This window comes from Paroedura picta, chromosome 3 (assembly GCF_049243985.1).
Source record: "Paroedura picta isolate Pp20150507F chromosome 3, Ppicta_v3.0, whole genome shotgun sequence".
NCBI classification, from domain to species: domain Eukaryota; kingdom Metazoa; phylum Chordata; class Lepidosauria; order Squamata; family Gekkonidae; genus Paroedura; species Paroedura picta.
Window position 1 is genome coordinate 64,769,751 of NC_135371.1, and position 17,884 is coordinate 64,787,634.

At 45.0% G+C, this 17,884-nt stretch overlaps 1 protein-coding gene across 6 annotated transcripts in view; it reads left to right on the forward strand.

The window, feature by feature from the left end:
• Positions 1–17,884, forward strand: part of FANCD2 (FA complementation group D2) — a 114,710-nt gene that overhangs the window by 81,843 nt on the left and 14,983 nt on the right. For 5 of the 6 annotated variants that reach the window (XM_077326059.1, XM_077326062.1, XM_077326064.1 and 2 more), the window contains 10 exons: positions 2,616–2,744; positions 3,528–3,646; positions 3,925–4,035; positions 10,742–10,869; positions 12,421–12,520; positions 13,712–13,834; positions 14,225–14,318; positions 14,813–14,884; positions 16,169–16,207; positions 17,337–17,411. In XM_077326059.1, the coding sequence (XP_077182174.1) occupies positions 2,616–2,744; positions 3,528–3,646; positions 3,925–4,035; positions 10,742–10,869; positions 12,421–12,520; positions 13,712–13,834; positions 14,225–14,318; positions 14,813–14,884; positions 16,169–16,207; positions 17,337–17,411 (990 nt within the window). The remainder of the gene's footprint in view (positions 1–2,615; positions 2,745–3,527; positions 3,647–3,924; positions 4,036–10,741; positions 10,870–12,420; positions 12,521–13,711; positions 13,835–14,224; positions 14,319–14,812; positions 14,885–16,168; positions 16,208–17,336; positions 17,412–17,884) is intronic. The other variant, XM_077326061.1, reaches the window with a different exon arrangement.

A 17,884-nucleotide genomic window follows, 5' to 3' on the forward strand; every position in this document is an offset into this window, starting at 1 on the left:
CATAGGTTCTGTGCAGGCTTTCTACTCAGAAAAACCAGCTTAAGATACAGTTTTGCTTCCCCTACCCATGCTGTTGTTTTTAAATAGCACATGGAAAACTACCTACAGTTTCCTTTGAAAACTCTATTTTAAATCTCTTTAAATATATAATATTAATTCATTCTAAGGGATCATAACTCCATGGTAGAATGTGTTTTAATGTGCAATTGCTTTTCTTTCTTACATTCAACAAGAAATTCTGTGGCATTTAACAGACTAATTATAGCATAAACAATTGCTGAAATAGAATTGGACAGTAGCTTTGGCCAAGGCTTAAATTGATATTATCAGAGCTGCTATGAATGGTTAACGGACTTATCATGTATATATAAGTTATACATAGAAATGTCGCACTGTATTTCTTTTATTTCATAACACTTTCAGTATTGTATTCACATTTTTTTCCTTTTTATCCATTTGTGTGTTATTATCCACAGACAAGATTCACCTCATCCATCTGATGAAATAGGTTCTAGCCATGAAAGTGTGTTAAACTTAAAGTTGTATAAAATTCCTCTTTGATTTTGCCGCAACAAACTAGCATATTATGTTACTATATATTTTTTATGCCAGTAAAGGCTACTTGACTTTAAACTAGAATGGCTAAGCTTCTGGAGTTAATTTGTGCGGTCTGGGACCCACATAATTGAGGGACCACCTTGTGCTCTGCGGGTACAAATTTGCTGGTAGTTCCCGGCACCAGGGAGGCGTGTCTGGTCTCGACCAGGCCAGGGCCTTCTCGGTCCTGGCCCCCACCTGGTGGAATGAGCTCCCAAAAGAGCTGTAGGCCTGGATTTACCAACTTTCTGCACGACCTGCAAAACTCTTCTGCCAGGCTTATGGTTGAGTTAGATCGGTGCCCCCATGGTAGATCGCCCCCCCCCTTCTAGGGTTATAGTTGCAGTGATTCTCTATTCCTTCCCTAGGGTTATGAGCTTGTGGTATAAGGCCGCCGCCGCGGGTTAGGTTGGGTTGTGGGTTTTTTTAAGGATGTTTTATTGTATTAGGAGTTTTATGGGTTTTTTAATGATATGTGACCTGCCACAAGCCTTGTGGGAGTGGCGGGCTATAAGTCAAATAAATAGCTTATTAGGGCTTAGCCCAAGAATTTGTCTTCAGCTCCCATGGTGAATGCTAGAAGAAATGGTAATTCTGAGCATGCAGAACGTGCCTTGACTTCACTTCTGAGTAACTGCAGTCCCAGGCCTCCCCACTCACATATTTATTAAACAGCAGGTTTCACCTGGCCAAGGACTTAGGAAGATTTTCAGATATAATGAATGAGCCCACAACCCCTTTCCTTTAGGGGAGGAGACAATTCCACTTCTGATTCTTTCCCCTCCCCACCCCATTTGGCAACTTCCAGCCACTTAAAAAAAAAGTTTCTACATTAAGCACCAAATGAGTGAAAACAGCAATTACATTGTAAAATGTTGACCTTTACAAACTCTTTCTTTGTAATTTATAGTGTCTACAGAAGTCCCCACCCCCCCACAAAAAATAACAACCCTGATACCTTTGCTCAGATTCCTGCTGCCAGCTTGTGCAGTAAACCAGTCCTACTATTTAGGGAGTACAAGCAGCACTAAATTTTGGTGTATATTGCTTTATGTTCCTGCTTTTGCTTGTGGGTCAGTTACCCTGGAGAAAATACCTGAAATTAATTTGAGAGCCCTTGGTGTCTTCCAAATTCCTTGAACATCTAGACATTTGTTCAAATGAGACTTTTCTTATTCCTCACATTCTACTGGCTTTGGGCTATATTTGAGGCATGAAATAATAATAATGTTACAATTTTTGCAAATTTGGGAGAGGCTTGTAGTTCAAGAAATGGATTGGGATTCTGGAAGTGTAATTTTTGTTGCTTCATGTTTAAAGGTAAAGGTATCCCCTGTGCAAGCACTGGGTCATGTCTGACCCTTGGGGTGACGCCCTCCAGCGTTTTCATGGCAGACTCAATACGGGGTGGTTTACCAGTGCCTTCCCCAGTCATTACCATTTACCCCCCAGCAAGCTGGGTACTCATTTTACCGACCTCGGAAGGATGGAAGGCTGAGTCAACCTTGAGCCAGCTGCTGGGATTGAACTCCCAGCCTCATGGGCAAAGCTTTCAGATGGCTGCCTTACCACTCTGCGCCACAAGAGGCTTCATGTTTATATACCTATAAATTTAGGTTTCTGTGCATTGTATTCTAAGTACAATATGTTAGGTAGTAAGAGAATAGCTGAGAAGTCCCCTTTAAATTATGTATGAATAGAATTTCCTTGGAAAAGTGAAATGGAGGTCCAAGTCCAATGCAAAGTCAAGAACTGTCTGAATAAGGGCAACATTGAGCAGCATGTTAATTTCCCATCATATTCTGCTCACATATACACCTCAGGCAGTGATATATCTCAGTGTATGCCAAATTTTACATTTGTACCAATCTTAATCTATATCCAGTCAATATTTTAAGTTATCCAATGTTTGCTGACCATAGAAAAAACATTTCTTGATGCTAAGGTGCAACTACTTCATAAAAAAAACATCTAGAACCATTAAGCATTTGGGGGTAACAGCCTTGACTCTCCCACAGGGAAAAGGAAGCAGGAATGTTGGATTCTCTCATCTTTGTCAAAGATCATCTCAAGATGTGACGGCATGTGCTGTACACTTGTTAAAGCCACTGTGCAACCACATGGAAAATATGCACAACTTCTTCCAGGTTTGAAGACAAAATTATATAGAATACATCAACATTTTAATGTAGGGCATACAGATTATAAGTTTTTGCTTTTGTCATGAGTTTTCCAGGAACTAACTGGGCCAACATCTTATAAATAAATTCCCAGTTTTAAATCATGCTGAACCAGTACGGAACACAGACTGAATGAACTAAACAGGAGTTTTTTAGCCACAATATCCAATGGATGAATAAATTATCTTGGACAGTAAATGGTCACAGCTTTGCATGAAACAAGACATGTTAAAACATGTGGACAGTGAAGACCAAAGCCAAATGGTTACATGTAAATAAATTTAGTTATATCTTTACAGCATTCTGCCCTCCTAATCTAATCAGCTTTGCCTCACATAGTTAAAGCTTAAACAGCAAAGTAGTAAGTTCACAGCTAGCTCTCTGAAGGCTGATCAAAATTACAATGTCAGTGGAATCAGGAAAACAGGGAAATAAAGACAGGAATGTGGGAGGGATGGGTCATAGAGAAATCTGCCTTAATTTTGTACCTTTTCCTTTAGAGAATATATTGCTTGGCTTGGTTTTTTTATGGCTGTGCCACAGCCTTGCCATGTTCACTTGTGTTATCAGCCAGGCTCCCAGACACTGTTCTAGGCTGCTTTCAAAGCCTAGAGACTGTCGTCTTCTTTTTTTACTGAAAAAGACCTGTTTTGTTCACTATGGCCAGTTTGGACTCTTCGAGGTTTGGCAGATTAATACATTGCAAGCATTGTAATTTTTCTTTACTTAATACCTTTTTCTTCGATTAAGGCATTGCTTGCAGAGAATCATGGTGTGGTTGATGCACCTGGAGTCAACATTCAGGAACACCAGCTTATGTCTTCCTGTTACCAGCGATTACTGCAGGTCTTTCATCTCCTCTTTGCATGGTGAGTGTGTGAAATAGTAAGTACAAGAGCTTAGATGTATATCAACACTCTGATTACAAGGTTTTTCTTAAGGGCAGGGCTCACATCCAGCAGGCCATCCCAGCATAAGACATCCACAATCAATCTTAGTTATAAAGTACTTAAGGTCCCCAACATTTCTGATGAGCTTTGGCAATTAGGTCTTGCACTAAAGACAATTAAAGCTGACAAAACAGCATTCTTCTCTCATTTATTAGATATGGCAGTGAAAGCTGATCTGATGCTTTTTCTTTTCTCAGGAGTGGATTTTCTCAACGTGAAAATCATAGCTTGCTGAAAAAAGGTCTCCAAGTCCTCGCACACAGAATCAAGCCAGGGGAGAAGGAACTCCCTCTTGAGGAACTGCTCAGGTAGGCTAAAGGAAAGGATGCTTATACTTTTACAACACTTGGTGGTCTTAAAGTAGTACTTTGAATAGCCCAACAAGATCCCGGGTTTACATCCTGGTCTGATGGACCCTGATTAACCACAGGTACTGCAGTGATCATGCATTCACACTAACCATACTTAGGTTAATAAAACCATGGTTGCACACACTATCCATAGAATTAACTGCAGGATAGGAGAAACTGAGCATTAGGAATATGTCTGTGATACTGTTGAACCTACATTTACCGTATATACTCGAGTATAAGCCGAGGCACTTAATTTTACCACAAAAAAACTGGGAAAACTTATTGACTCAAGTATAAGCCGAGGATGGGAAATGCAGCAGCTACTGGTAAATTTACATTAATTGAGGCATCAGTAGGTTAAATGTTTTTGAATATTTCTTTCAAAGAAAAACAGTAAACCTGCTCTAGAGGGTCAACAAGAACAATATGGTATCAACAATAACTTTAAAAGTGCAAAAACCTTAGCTCAATCAGCAGCCAAGCTAAAACACAAGAGTTAAAATCCTTCAAAACTGGATTCCTCATCATCATCTGTTTGTCCAACCAGAGCTTCAGCTGTACCTGGTGTGAGGTTATCAGCATAGACTGAGTTTGCAGTCATCATCATCACTGCTGTTGTTCTCATACAAAGCACTGTCTTCACTGCCATCCATAGCATCAGAAAGCAAGGGGGAAGTGTCACATGGACTCCTTCCTCCTCCTCAGCAGGATTATCATGTGAACCTGCCCTACTGACCTCCAGTGGAGGAGCTCAGGGCAGCCTAAGTGCTTAATCCATGCTCCCATCATCACAGGCTCTCCCATCCAGCCTCCCCCCCGACACACACACGCACAAATACAGAAAAGTCAAGAGGAGGAATAGCTGCTGATTTTTGTACCCTGCTTTTCACTAATCAAAGGAGTCTCAAAGCAGCTTACAATCGTCTTCCCTTCCTCTCTTCATGCCAGACACCCTGAGAGAGCTCTGACAGAACTACTCTGTAAGAACAGCTCTAGCAGGAGAACCAAACAGTGCCCCCCAGGCCAGTAAACCAGAGCAGAACAACAGTACCCAAAGTTGGCAACCTACTACAACGAGTACAACAGCTACCACACTGGGAAAATGGGCAACTCTAACTACAACTATAGTACCCCTGCAGAACAAAACACTGAAATAAAGAACTGTAAAACTGAACACTGAAAGAAAGAACTGTAAAAATAAAAGGAACATAACCCCAAGAAGAAAAGCCAAACAATGCTGCCCCTCAGATAAAAGAAGAAATACTAGATAGAAACAGGAAATCCCAAAGCACCCCCAAAACCTACCCCACCCACAAAAACCAAACAAATAGTTTGGAAGAAGTGATTAGGAAGAGGAAGAAGAGAAGTGAAGGTAAGAGGGAAAAAAGATCAACGTTTCTCCGTCAAACCTTTGGTGTCCTATAAGCCAGTGGTCCCCAACCTTTTTATCACCGGGGACCACTCAACGCCTTTTACTGAGGCCCGGTGGGGGGGGGGGTAGTTTACTCCTCTACTCTCAACCACTGCCCTAACGCTCTCTGATCGATATGGTAATGTTTAAACATCCCTTCAAAATAAGATACAGACACGCCACAACAATGAAGTGTGTTGTAAAGGGCCGGGGGGGGGGAGGGAGAAGCGGTCCTTCGGGGCCCACCTCCAATTAGTCCGTGGCCCACAGGTTGGGGATCGCTACTATAAGCTGCCAGAGCAAGCTCAGCTTGCAATACATTTGCAAAATGCATTGCAATGATTGGCTGGCATTCCACAGCCTGAGGAGGCTGTTTAAAAGAGTTTATTTCAATTACCATATATACCCGAGTATAAGCTGAAGGGCTTTTTCAGTGTGAAAAATGTGCTGAAAAACTCAGCTTATACTCGAGATTATATGGTATTTAATTTTATTTATTTATTTGTTATATTTCTATACTGCCTTCCTGTGAGGCTCAGAGCAGTTTACACAAAATGTGCAGAATATACATAGAATAATAATAAGTCACAACATTGAGTTCCAAGTTGAACAATGATTATAACAATTTATAATACTACCATAACTTTCATAACATAGGGAGGTCAGCTTGGGTTCAGATCATATGTGGGAGAATGTCTGGAGGACCAGAGGATGTTATTAGGTCGGACTGCCTTTACCAAATACCTGGTGGAGGAGCTCCCTTTTACCAGTCCTGCAGAATTGTGGGAATTCATGCAGGGTCCTGATGTATTCAGGGAGCTTGTTCTACCAGGTAGGGGACAGGACAGAGAAAGTACTGGCCCTGGTTGGGGCCAGGGATCACCAGCCAGTTGGAGTTGGTGGAGCATAAGGCTCTCTTAGGGGTATAAGCCGCGAGGCAGTCTCTCAGATACACTAGGCCCAGACTGTGTATGGTCTTGAAAAGGTGATTACCATAGAATCATAGAATCATAGAATCATAGAATCATAGAGTTGGAAGGGGCCATACAGGCCATCAAGTCCAACCCCCTGCTCAACGCAGGATTAGCCCTAAGCATCCTAAAGCATCCAAGAAAAGTGTGTATCCAACCTTTGCTTGAAGACTTCCAGTGAGGGGGCACTCACCACCTCCTTAGGCAGCCTATTCCACTGCTGAACGACTCTGACTGAGAAAAACTTTTTCCTGATACCAAAATCTTAAGCCTGATCCAGAATTCAATCGGGAGCCAGCGGAGTTGTTGAAGTGCAGGCTGAATATGGGATCTCCATGGTGTATTTGTGAGGATTCTGGCCACAGCATTCTGGATCAGTTTCAGTTTCCAGATCAAGGTTAAGGACAGGCCTAAGTATAGCAAGTTGCAGAAGTCTAGTCTAGAGGTGACCATCGCATTGATCACTGTGGCTAGATGTTTTGGGGCCATGTAGGGCACTAGTAGCCTTGCTTGGCACAGATGGTAGAAAGCCTGCTGCGCTACTCTCATGATCTGAGCCTCCATGGAATGGAAAGTATCGAGGATCACACCCAGGTTTCTGGCAGAGTGACCTACCATTAGTAGCAGTCCACTAGTAGCTTGGTTTGGTGCAGATAGTAGAAAGCCTGCTGCGCTACTCTTGTGTCCTGAGCCTCCATGGAATGGGAGGCATTGAAGATCACACCCAGGTTTCTGGCAGAGTGACCTACCATTAGTTACACTCCATCCAGGTTGGGTAGGTACACTTCTTCGCTTGGAACCTTCCTGCCCAGCCATAGGACCTCCATGAAGGGTTTTGCTTCAGACGACTCTGCTTAAGCCAGCTTGTCACCGCTTCCAGGCATCTGGGTAAGGATTCAGGGAGAGAATCAGGGTGGCCACCCATCGGGAGGAGTTGGGTGCCATCTGCCCAAACTTCTGCACCAGCTGAGCAAGAGGGTGCATGAAGATATTAAATACAGTTGGAGAGAGGGGACCCCGCATGTGAGCTGATGACGGCTAGATACTCTCTATCCTATAGCTAGCCTTTCTGCAACCCTGGAGAAAGGAGATCAGTCTTTTGAGGACTGTCCCCCATAACCTTGTCTCGGTGAGGCAGTAAGCTAAAAGCTCATGGTGGACTGTGTCCAACGCTGCTGAAAGATCTAATAATACAAGCAGCGCTAACCCGACTCAGTACAGCTGGCAATGGAGGTCATCCATCAGGGTGACTAGCAGCGCTGTTTCTACCCCATGGTAAAAATGCCATCCTGAATGGTTTTACACAGTTTACAGAAAGCCCAAAGTGTTGCCTGACTGAGGCAGGCTATTCCATGGAGTGGACTGTACCTGTACAGATGGTTGTTGATTCCACCCATTTGCAGGGTGGGCACCCATAGAAGGCCCTGTTCAGATGAGAGAAGTGGCTGTGGCAGGGTGTAAGAAAAGAGGTGGTCCTACAGATATGGGGCTTATGGGGCCAAGGCCATGAAGGGTTTTGTATGTGACTATCAGTGCCTTGAATTGAGACTGGTAATTAATGGGCAACACAAGTAATTACAGAATGGGAGTAATATAGATGTACTTCCTTGGTCCTGATAGTACAGAATTACTTCAGCTCTGTTATTAACTCAGCGTTTTCATGGGTGAACTTATGCAGACTGCATTATGGTAGTTTAGTCTTGATGTTACTATGGCATGGATCCAGGTGGCCAGATCATTGAATTAGGGAGCCATCTTCCAGGCTAAACAAATTTGGAAAAAAGCTGTCTTTGTGGATGCATTATCTTGCTTCTCCAGCAGTAGTGCTTTCGTCAGTGGCAAGTCTGTTCTTGTTAATCACTTGAAAATATAATTAGGCTAATGCTCTTCTGGTGTGGAGAGTCAAGGCTGTAGACCAAGAACTTACAGCCTTGACTCTCCACACCAGAAAAGTGTTAGCCTAATTATATTTTCAAGTGATTAACAAGAATGGTTTTGCCACTGACAAAAGCACTGAAAACAGAATACAATCTAGAGACGTTCTGGCAGAGTCCAAGGGTAAATAAAAGAGATAACAGAGATTCTTAAACTTTTGATCATTAATTAAGCTACTGGACAGATTCTTTCTCTCCTTTGTTGTATTTCTGGAATCATCCACCTTCTTCCTGCAGCACTTAAGAGTCCTGTATATAGCCTGTAGACTCTTGACTGAATAAGAAATGGTCAGCTGAACCCCATCAAATGTGGGAAGCATGATGTCCTTCAAGGCCTCAGTCTTCCCAACCAGCATTACTACTGTCTTGTCAGGGTTTAGTTTCAATTTGTTCAGTGTCAGCCATTTAAACATAGCAATTAGTCAGTGGCTTAAGACCTTTAGATTTATGTAGTTAGTTGTAGAGCTGGTGTAAGCATGCTGATATCATTCCAAAACTACAACTAAGGGTTTTATACAGAGACTAGGGACAAAGCCCGTTGCATTCAGGAATACAGTGGATGCTAGATTGGGGAAGAACTCTGCAGATGGCCTCTCCCTCCCCCCCAAAACCTGGAAAAGCTGCAGGCTAGAGCCCCCTGGCCAGGAAAATCACCAGCAGAGGCAGTTCTCATGCAGCAGGGATCTGCAGCCTCTAAGCCTTGGAGGGAAGTGGAAGGCGGAGGGGGTGGTCAGGGGTGGGGGATGGGGAAAATCTGAAACATGCCATGTTATACACGTTGTGCTGTAAGTTGATTGTTTCAGATGGTCTTGCTCTTCTGTTAGGGGCCCATTATGCACGGAGTGGAAAGTCTGCATTCAGGGTGGAATGGCGGCAGCTAAAATCACCAATTATGCACGCTGCAGGCGGCAACCGGGTGCAGAGTCAACGTATGCTGCCGAAAAAGCCACATTAGCGAGATGTGGAAGAAAGTGGAGCTTCCTGGGACCAGGGCGCAACCAGAAGCGGATCCGGAGTATCTGCGTGCATAATCGGATACTCTGGGTTTTGCCGCCGTTGTGTTCCATCCCGTGCATAATCGGTTTGCTTAGCTTCTTCCTCCTCCTCGTTCTCCATGCCACCGTTTCAGCAGCCGTGCATAATAGGCCAGGAACAGGCTTATAGCTTGGGGATGGGATGTAGAGTGTTAATTCATTGTCTAGATATGGGTGTCCAGGTCTTGTGATGCCTTTTAACTTGCTTTGGCAGCTACAACAGGTACAGCTTTAAGAGTGAAGATTTGGCAAGTATTGTCCTGTGATCACATCCCTGTTAGATTGCTGTGGTGCACGGTACATGGGGTTGCCCCTGAAATCTGATGGGAAGTTTCAGCTCATGCAGAATTAAGCGGTAATATTGCTGGCCACTGGGTGCTGGACAGACAGGCAAGCCAGCTGGAGGAAGAGGAGGCACTCAGGGGTGGGACAGCCGCCCTGAGTGGGTGTTAAGCACTGTGGCACTTAAGCCATGAGACTAGCTCCTCCTCCTAGGCCTTATCAGAAATATTAAGTAGAACAGATCAAATAAGACTACACCCTGTGGAATACCACAGGACAAATCCCACACTGATGGTAACTGGTCTCCAATAGACAACTTTGATCCATGAATGATTTAAATTGATCCTAAATACATCTCTGATTCCTTTTTCTTCCTCCAACCGTTTCAACAAAGCAGCATAATCTACTGCAGTGGTCCCCAACCTTTTTTAGGCTGGGGACCGGCAGGGCATTGGGCCGCGGCCGCAGGGACCGCGCCCGCGCGGGCCACGCCCACGCTTCGGGCCGCGCCCGCGGCCACGCCCGCGGATCGGGCCGCGCCCGGCCGCGCCCGCCGGCCGCACCCGCGAGCCGCGCCCGGCGGCCGCACCCGCGAGCCGCGCCCGGCCGCGCCCGCGGATTGGGCCACACCCACGGGCCGCGCCCGTGGATCGGGCCGAGAGGGCGCGGCCTGCACGGGCGCGGCCCGGCCCTGATTCCTTCTCCCCTCCCTCCCGCAGTAAGTAGCTTCCCGGGCCGCAGGCTTGCGGCCTGGGAAGTTTTTTACTGCGGGGGTGGGGGGGGGCGGGGAGAGGGAGCCGCGGCCCGGTGCCATGGCCTTTGCGGCCCGGCGCCGGGCCGCGGCCCGCAGGTTGGGGACCACTGATCTACTGTATCAAAGGCTGCAGATAAATCCAGTAGGAACAACAAAGAGGTATGGCCTTTGTCTGCATTCATACCATTATCAGCTAAAGCTGCCAGCACCATCTCTGTTTTACAGCCTGGCATAAAGTTGTTTTAGCTCTCATTTTCCTTTTTTCTTCTCCACAGACAGAGTTTTCAGTATTTGCAGAATTTCCAGCACAGTGTCCCCAATATTTATTGTGCACTGAGCCTCACTCAGCTTCTGCTTGTAATTGAAGAAAAATCTGTGACTAATCTGAAAAATGATAAAATAGGTAAACTGTGCAGCATTTCTTCTAATTTATATTGTAGTGTATTGTAGTTATGGCCTTAGTCAACGTAATGATTGGTTCAATTGTAATCATCATCATTACTCTAATGGCAGGTAGTAAAAGCAGTAACCATGCAGCAGGAAAGATATGCTTGTAGTTAAGTCTGTTCCAAAGGAACCATTTTGGTGTGTGGATTTATGCTAGGCTAAGGTGACCAGATTTTAACATTGGTAAAGCGGTAAACCATTGACCGGGGGGGGGGGGTGTTTCTTGATTAAAAATTTGGTCTATATGGAGCAACAAAAAGTTCCATCTTTACACCTCTCCATGGGAACGGTATAAATAAAAGGCTAAGGGCTGTGTGGGAGGGCTCGGTCCGGGATGGGGGGGGTCAACGATTAGCCCCCTGCCCCCCCCACTGACAAGCAGAGGGCCCAATCGGTTGGCGCTTCGCCCTCCGTTTGTCAGCCCGCCTCCCGACCCGCCCACCCCCCAACCTGGCCCGCCTTCGGCTGCCAAGCCGCCGACTAGCCAGGCTGGCACTTGCCCGCCTTATCCTGCCGTCCAGCCCCGGGACGAGGGGGGGCCAGGCCGCTCACCAGACCATTCGCCTCCCCCACCCAACCTCCTTGCCACCACGTCGCTCCCGCGCTCCGCCACTGCTTTCCCGCCCCCCTCCCCTGCGCCATCTCCCCAGGCCGACCTCACCCTCCCTGCTACCCTCCACCGCCGCTTCCCCGTCCTGCACGAACCCCGAGCCATCTCCCCAGGCCGCCACACCCCCTCCACGCTGCTCTCTGCCGCCGCTACCCTGCCCCGCATGAACCCCGAACCATCTCCCCAAGCCACCACACTCCCTCCACCGCTGCTACCTTGCCCCGCACGACCCCCGAGCCATCTCCCCAGGCCGCCACACCCCCTCCACGCTACCCTCCGCCGCTGCTACCTCGCCCCGCACGACCCCCGAGCCATCTCCCCAGGCCGCCACACCCCCTCCACGCTATCATTCGCCGCTGCTACCTCGCCCCGCACAACCCCCGAGCCATCTCCCCAGGACGCCACACCTCCTCCACACTACTCTCTGCCGCCGCTACCCCACCCCGCACGAACCCTGAGCCATCTCCCCAGGCCGCCCCCCCACAACCCTCCGCCGCCGCTTACCCGCCCTCACCCACCCATCGCTGACACCCCCTCCCACAAAGGAACCTTCCCCCCTTCCTCCCACCCCTGTCCTGTCTGCTTTCAGCCCACCTACCTACCTCCCTTCCTGCCTTCTTTCCTCCCAGCATTCCCTTTGTCCTCCCTCCCTCCCTTTCTCCCTTCCTTCCTCTCTCCCCTGTATCTGCCTCTATCTCTCTGCCTCTTTCTCTCCCTCTTCCTTGCTCTTTTTCTGTCAGGTAACATAAACATGAACGTGCAAGTAACATAAAGGTAATATTAAACCAATTTTGTATTGCATTTGTCCCATAAACACTGAAGGCAAATCAGATTGGATAGTTGTTTGCCCTATGGAATTAATCTCTCTTATTTTCTTTCCTGCTGGTTCTTGGACAGCTACTATCACTAAACAGTTTCTTTGCCAATCTTGGGTGGAGCCCAGTGGAGTTCGTCAGAAGGGCAAGCAGTTTAATGATGCTCTTCACACTTTGTTCTGGTAAGGCTGGCACCATGTACTGTTTTTTTCGCTTCCACTGCAATGTATCTGTTAATCCATGTCGTTTGAGAGTATACCTCTTGCCAACCACCGTTCATCCCAACTCAACAGTATGGGAAATCTGAAAGGTGCTGTGTTATACATGTGGTGCTGTCAGCTGATTGATCATCCAGTGTGTTTCAGATGGTCTTGCTCTTCTGTTAGGAACGGGCTTATAGCTTGGGGGTGGGGTGTGGGGTGTTAATTCATTGTCTAGATATGAGTGTCCAGGTCTTGTGATGCCTTTTAACTTGCTTTGGTGGCTACAACAGCTACAGCTTTTAAGAGTGAAGATTTGGCAAGTATTGTGCTGTGATCACATCCCTGTTAGACTGCTGAGGTGCATGGTACATGGGGTTGCCCCTGAAATCTGATGGGAAGTTTCAGCTCATGCAGAATGAAGCGGTAATATTGCTGGCCACTGCCTTGTTATAGGAAACGCATCTTTACAGGCTTTGAAACACTATGCTGACTACATATTTACTTCTGGACAGAAAACAAAGTGATGATTATTCCCTTAACTACCCGCCTATAATATGTATGCTACAATAGTTCAAAGTCAAATTTTTGCACTCTGGATAATTTTTGAAGCCCCTTTTCTCATTCTTTATCTTCAGCCAAACGGGAGATGTGAGGGGGAAACAACGTATTTATGTATTGTCAGGAAGGAGAAAGCGTTTAAGCAACAATTTCTGTTGAAACTGAGATTGTAAGGGAGCTGCATGCTGTAGAATTAATGCTGCTGCTGAAATCAGTGGGAAAGCATCTCTTTTCTGTTGTTGTTCTGGTGTATTAAGCCAAGTTTGATGTAGTGGTTGAGAGCGGTGGTTTCTAATCTGGAGAACTGGATTTGATTCCCCGCTCCTCCACATGCAGCCAGCTGGGTGACTTTGGGCTCATCACAGTCCTGATAGTGCTGTTCTGACCAAGTATTAATAATAGGGCCTTCTCAGCCTCGCTTACCTCACAGGGTGTCTGTTATGGGGAGAGGAAGGGAAATCAATTGTAAGCTGCTTTGAGACCCCTTCAGGCAGTGAAAAAAAAGCTGGGTATAAAAACCAACTCTTCGTCAAGTAGTGAGGACTGAAACCTTACAAAGGACTAATACCATTATTAAACACTGTAATTTTCATAAACAACTATTCCTTCCAGTATCTATTTAGAGCACACAGACAGTGTATTGAAAGCTATAGAAGACATTTCCAGCATTGGGATTCCAGAGCTGATTAATTCTTCTAAAGACAGCTACTCTTCGATTTACCCAACTTTGACCAGGTAAAGACATCCATGCAGCTAATTTAGACTAGATTTAGGTTGTGCATTATTTGTAAATGACCTACATAAAAATAAAGGATACATTGATTCCTCCATCTCTACAAAATATTCTGAAGAAGTAAAGCCTATGGAGTTGGAAGCCCAATTTTTCCCTGCAATCAGAGGTCATGTGGAATGTGTACAATGTGGAATACACACCATCTTAAATCCCATTAATCATGTTTGACAATCTATCCAAGACTGTTTTCCTGCTGAGTAAGTATGGCACAAAGACTTAAAGCAATTCTTAAGGGGGGAAATGCAAATAGGATATAAATGTTCCAGAAATAAGTTATTAATCTGTGATGGAGTGAGTTCTAGCTTCTCTTCTTCCCAATGCCTTTTCATCAGGCAAACATTTCCAGTTTTCTTCCGAGTGATGATGGCTCAGCTAGAAGGCTTAGTGAGGAGCATTCCTGCTGGAAGATCATCAGAGTCTAGTGAGGTAAGCCAGCAAACAGTGCAACCCTATCCAAAGTTTACCCCAGTTGATTTTAGTTGGCTTGGGTTGGAGTAACTCTATATAGAACATTAAAACTGAATAAACTGACAGATTATTTACTGGCAGAAGTTTAACTTTTGGTACAGAATCTGCATTTTCTTAGTATAGCATTTTGCTTTCTGTCAAAGAAATTTGGATTGAGGCTGGGCTTCTTAGGGTGAGGAGACAGAATAGAAAAAGAGTTTGGAATATAAAATGCAGCCCTGCAACATCTAAACAAGTAGAACTATTAGATTCAAATAGAAAAATAGACTTGGGGAGAAATGGTTCTGTTAATATGACTGATGTGGTGATGTTTGAACATAGCATTACCCAACAAGGTCTATGCTGTTTGACCATATCTTCTGCTTCTGAATACATGGGGACATTCACTTCCTTGGTGGCAGCACTAGAATGATGTTTGAAAAGGGGTTATCTACTGTATTGCCATTGCACAGGTACAGCTAGAAAAGCTGCTACGTTGGAACATGGCTGTGAGGGTTTTCCACATCCTTGTTAATTTAGTTAAGGTAAGTAGTCCTTGTTTGTGAAATCAAAATAAGCAATTATCTACAATGTTTCCTATACAGTGGATTCTACAATGATATTGCATGGTAATTTTTGTAGCCAATTTTGGTAGCCAAGTTTTAGTTGAAAGGTAACACTTTCTCATGGTCAGTGAAAACTTTCTATATACCTTTCATGCCTTCTAGGCTGAGGGCCCATAGTGACATAACCTTCTCTGTGCCCCTCATTAGGAAAGATATCTATATCTATATTAGGCATAATTGCACTTTGCAAACCAAGGGAAATATGCAAGGAAAACAGCAGAAAGCCGTCTTAAGGAGCAATATTTAGGAAGTACGGGTGAAATATGTAAATTCCTTATAGCGAATGCTAACTTGAACTACATATCCAGTTTTTATGTCACTTTATACGAAAGACTCATTTACTCCAGTGATCAACTGAGAAAAGTAGTGGTTCTTCCCAGTCCTACTAATAACAGGACATACCAGTAGTTCAGCCAGGCACTGTAAGCATGCAAAACATGTGTTCACTATCACTGAGCATTACCTCTTCATGTGAATCACACTTGAGCTAACAGAGAAAAAAAGTTTCACATAATTTGCAAACCAGTGTCTCAGATAACAGCATGAAATTTTGTTCCAAAGATGAGACACAGGCCAATATAACAAATACTAGCAAAATAGCCTGTTGTAATTTAAAATACAATGGGCACTAGCCTTGGGCCTTCTTCAGGCGGGAGGAGTACTGGCAGGGACTTGCTTTCTGCCTCCCCCCCCTTCCCAGGCAGGCCCACCAAGGCCTGGAGAGACTGTGGCGGGTCTTTTGGGTGTGGAGGGAGCACTGGTGTGGGTTGCAGCCTTCTCCCCCCACCCCATGCACCAATGTGGCCAGGGCTGGGCTCTATTCCCTCCCAGGCCCCGGTCCTGGCTGCAGTTCCAGGACCTTTCCCCTCCTCCCAGCTCACTGGCTTCCTTACCTCTCATAGGCAATCCAGTGGAGGGGGATGTGGCCAGGAGCAGGACAGTCTACCTGATTGACCGTTTGTTGGATGGACGGCCAATCGGGTGGGACAGCCTACCTGATTGGCTGTTCATTGGACAGCCAATCAGGTATACTATGAGTCCCAACTCCATCCACCATTCTTGTCTGGCTTTATTTGTGGTACAGATCAGGGAGAGGTGCAAGGAACTTATCATTTCATAGTACCTGGATCCTCAAGAAGGAGGATGATTAACACCCTAGTTTTTAACTGTTTTGCTTTCAGCCTTTTTGTTCTTTCCAAACAGGTATTTGACAGTAGGCCTGTGCTCAATGTTTGTCTGAAGGTGAGTGAAAATCAGATACTACAAGCCCAGAAATCCAGACTCTTTCCAGTGCAGTAATGGCTTACAACTGCTGGCCTAGCCCCTTTTCAACAGCCCATATGAAGAAACACCATTGGTTTCTTGTAGAAATACACCCAAAGCAAATGAAACCAATAGGCAAAAAGTTGTACAATGATGTTATATTAAGGTAGGTTAACTGTGGATCTGGATAGATTTTTGTGTATAATTTATTTAAAAGTGTTAGGGTGTGCTCTCCTGGCCACAGATGAAAATATGATTTTGTTACTTTACATAATGTGTTGCTTTCATTATAGACTATAATTGCAACCACTGAAGAAGCAATAGAAAGCGGGATTGAATACCTGCAAAATTATTTAGGGTTGCATTTAATAAATCTCAAGAAGACACAACTTTTTGCCTTCTCAATAGCCAGCAGCTGTGTTTGCCTGATTCTTGAAAGTACAGGCCTCACAGTCTCCCTGTGACCAAAGCAAAGAGGAAAAGATGCCTTTCCTTGCTGAGAAGCTTCCTTAAACTGGGTTCTCTGAAAAGAACCTTCAACAACTGCTATCACACAGGAATCTGCTGAGAACACCTAGTCTGTTTTGCTGCTTGTGTGACTGTCATGGGTCTTTGCTTAGCCATTGCTTCATACAGATCACAAGTAAAGGAATTATTCTAATTCTATCAGCTTGAACAGTTCTGGCCTTCCTAATTAATTCCCTCTCCTTTTCAAGCACCCTGGCAGGCACTTTTTCCTCATTTCTTCCATCACACTCCCTGATGCTTTGTTCCTTCTGATGCATCCTTCCACCAAAATATATTTCCCTAGTACAGAGTTGGAGTTCACAGATTCACAAGAATGGTTGTCATGCTATTTTGTGAGGAGCTATTTCATTCATATTTAACTCTAGGATAAACAGCTATTGTTACAAACTAAGAGGAGGTTCAAACCTTTGACATTCCCCAAAGTGACCTTTTTCAATGCCTAAATCCCCAACCACCCTAGGATTTCCATGAGGCTCTCATCCTATGGCTCCGTTTCAGTTTGACTTTTGTACAAAATAGCCACACAAAGTAAGAAAAAGGTATCTGATGCATTTTCCACCTTTCTATTTTTCCCCCCCAGTATGGCCGTCTGTTCATGGAAACATTCTTGAAACTTGGTATGCCCCTCTTGGACTGCAGCTTTAAAAAGCATAGGGTAAGAATCCTAGAGGATTTTATTTGTCTGGATACAGACTGAGCAACTCGTGGTGGCTCTAATTCAACCCAGAACATGGATATTGGATATGCATAAATTGACAGAAATGTGGGGGAGAACCTAATGGTTGCTTCAGAAAAGCAGGGTGAGCTGTGAGTGGTGTGATCCCCACACAAAAAGATGCCATTCTGCTAAAAACTATTTGACATAATTTAGCTTGGTACCAGCAGTGAAACAAAGAAATACATTTCCTTTATGACAAATCTTTCTCAAGTTAGATAGTATCTCATTTAATAATTACATCATGTGTTCCATTTTTAGGCATCTGTTTTGTTGGAAAACAACTCTCTGTGCAATGTCTCCTGACTTGTGGGGTGTAAGCAGGAACTCTCTTGCCATAGAGTTAGTGAGATAGATAGGACACTGACCACTCTCACCTTTGATCTCACTGACCTGTCCCTAGAGGGTAATTT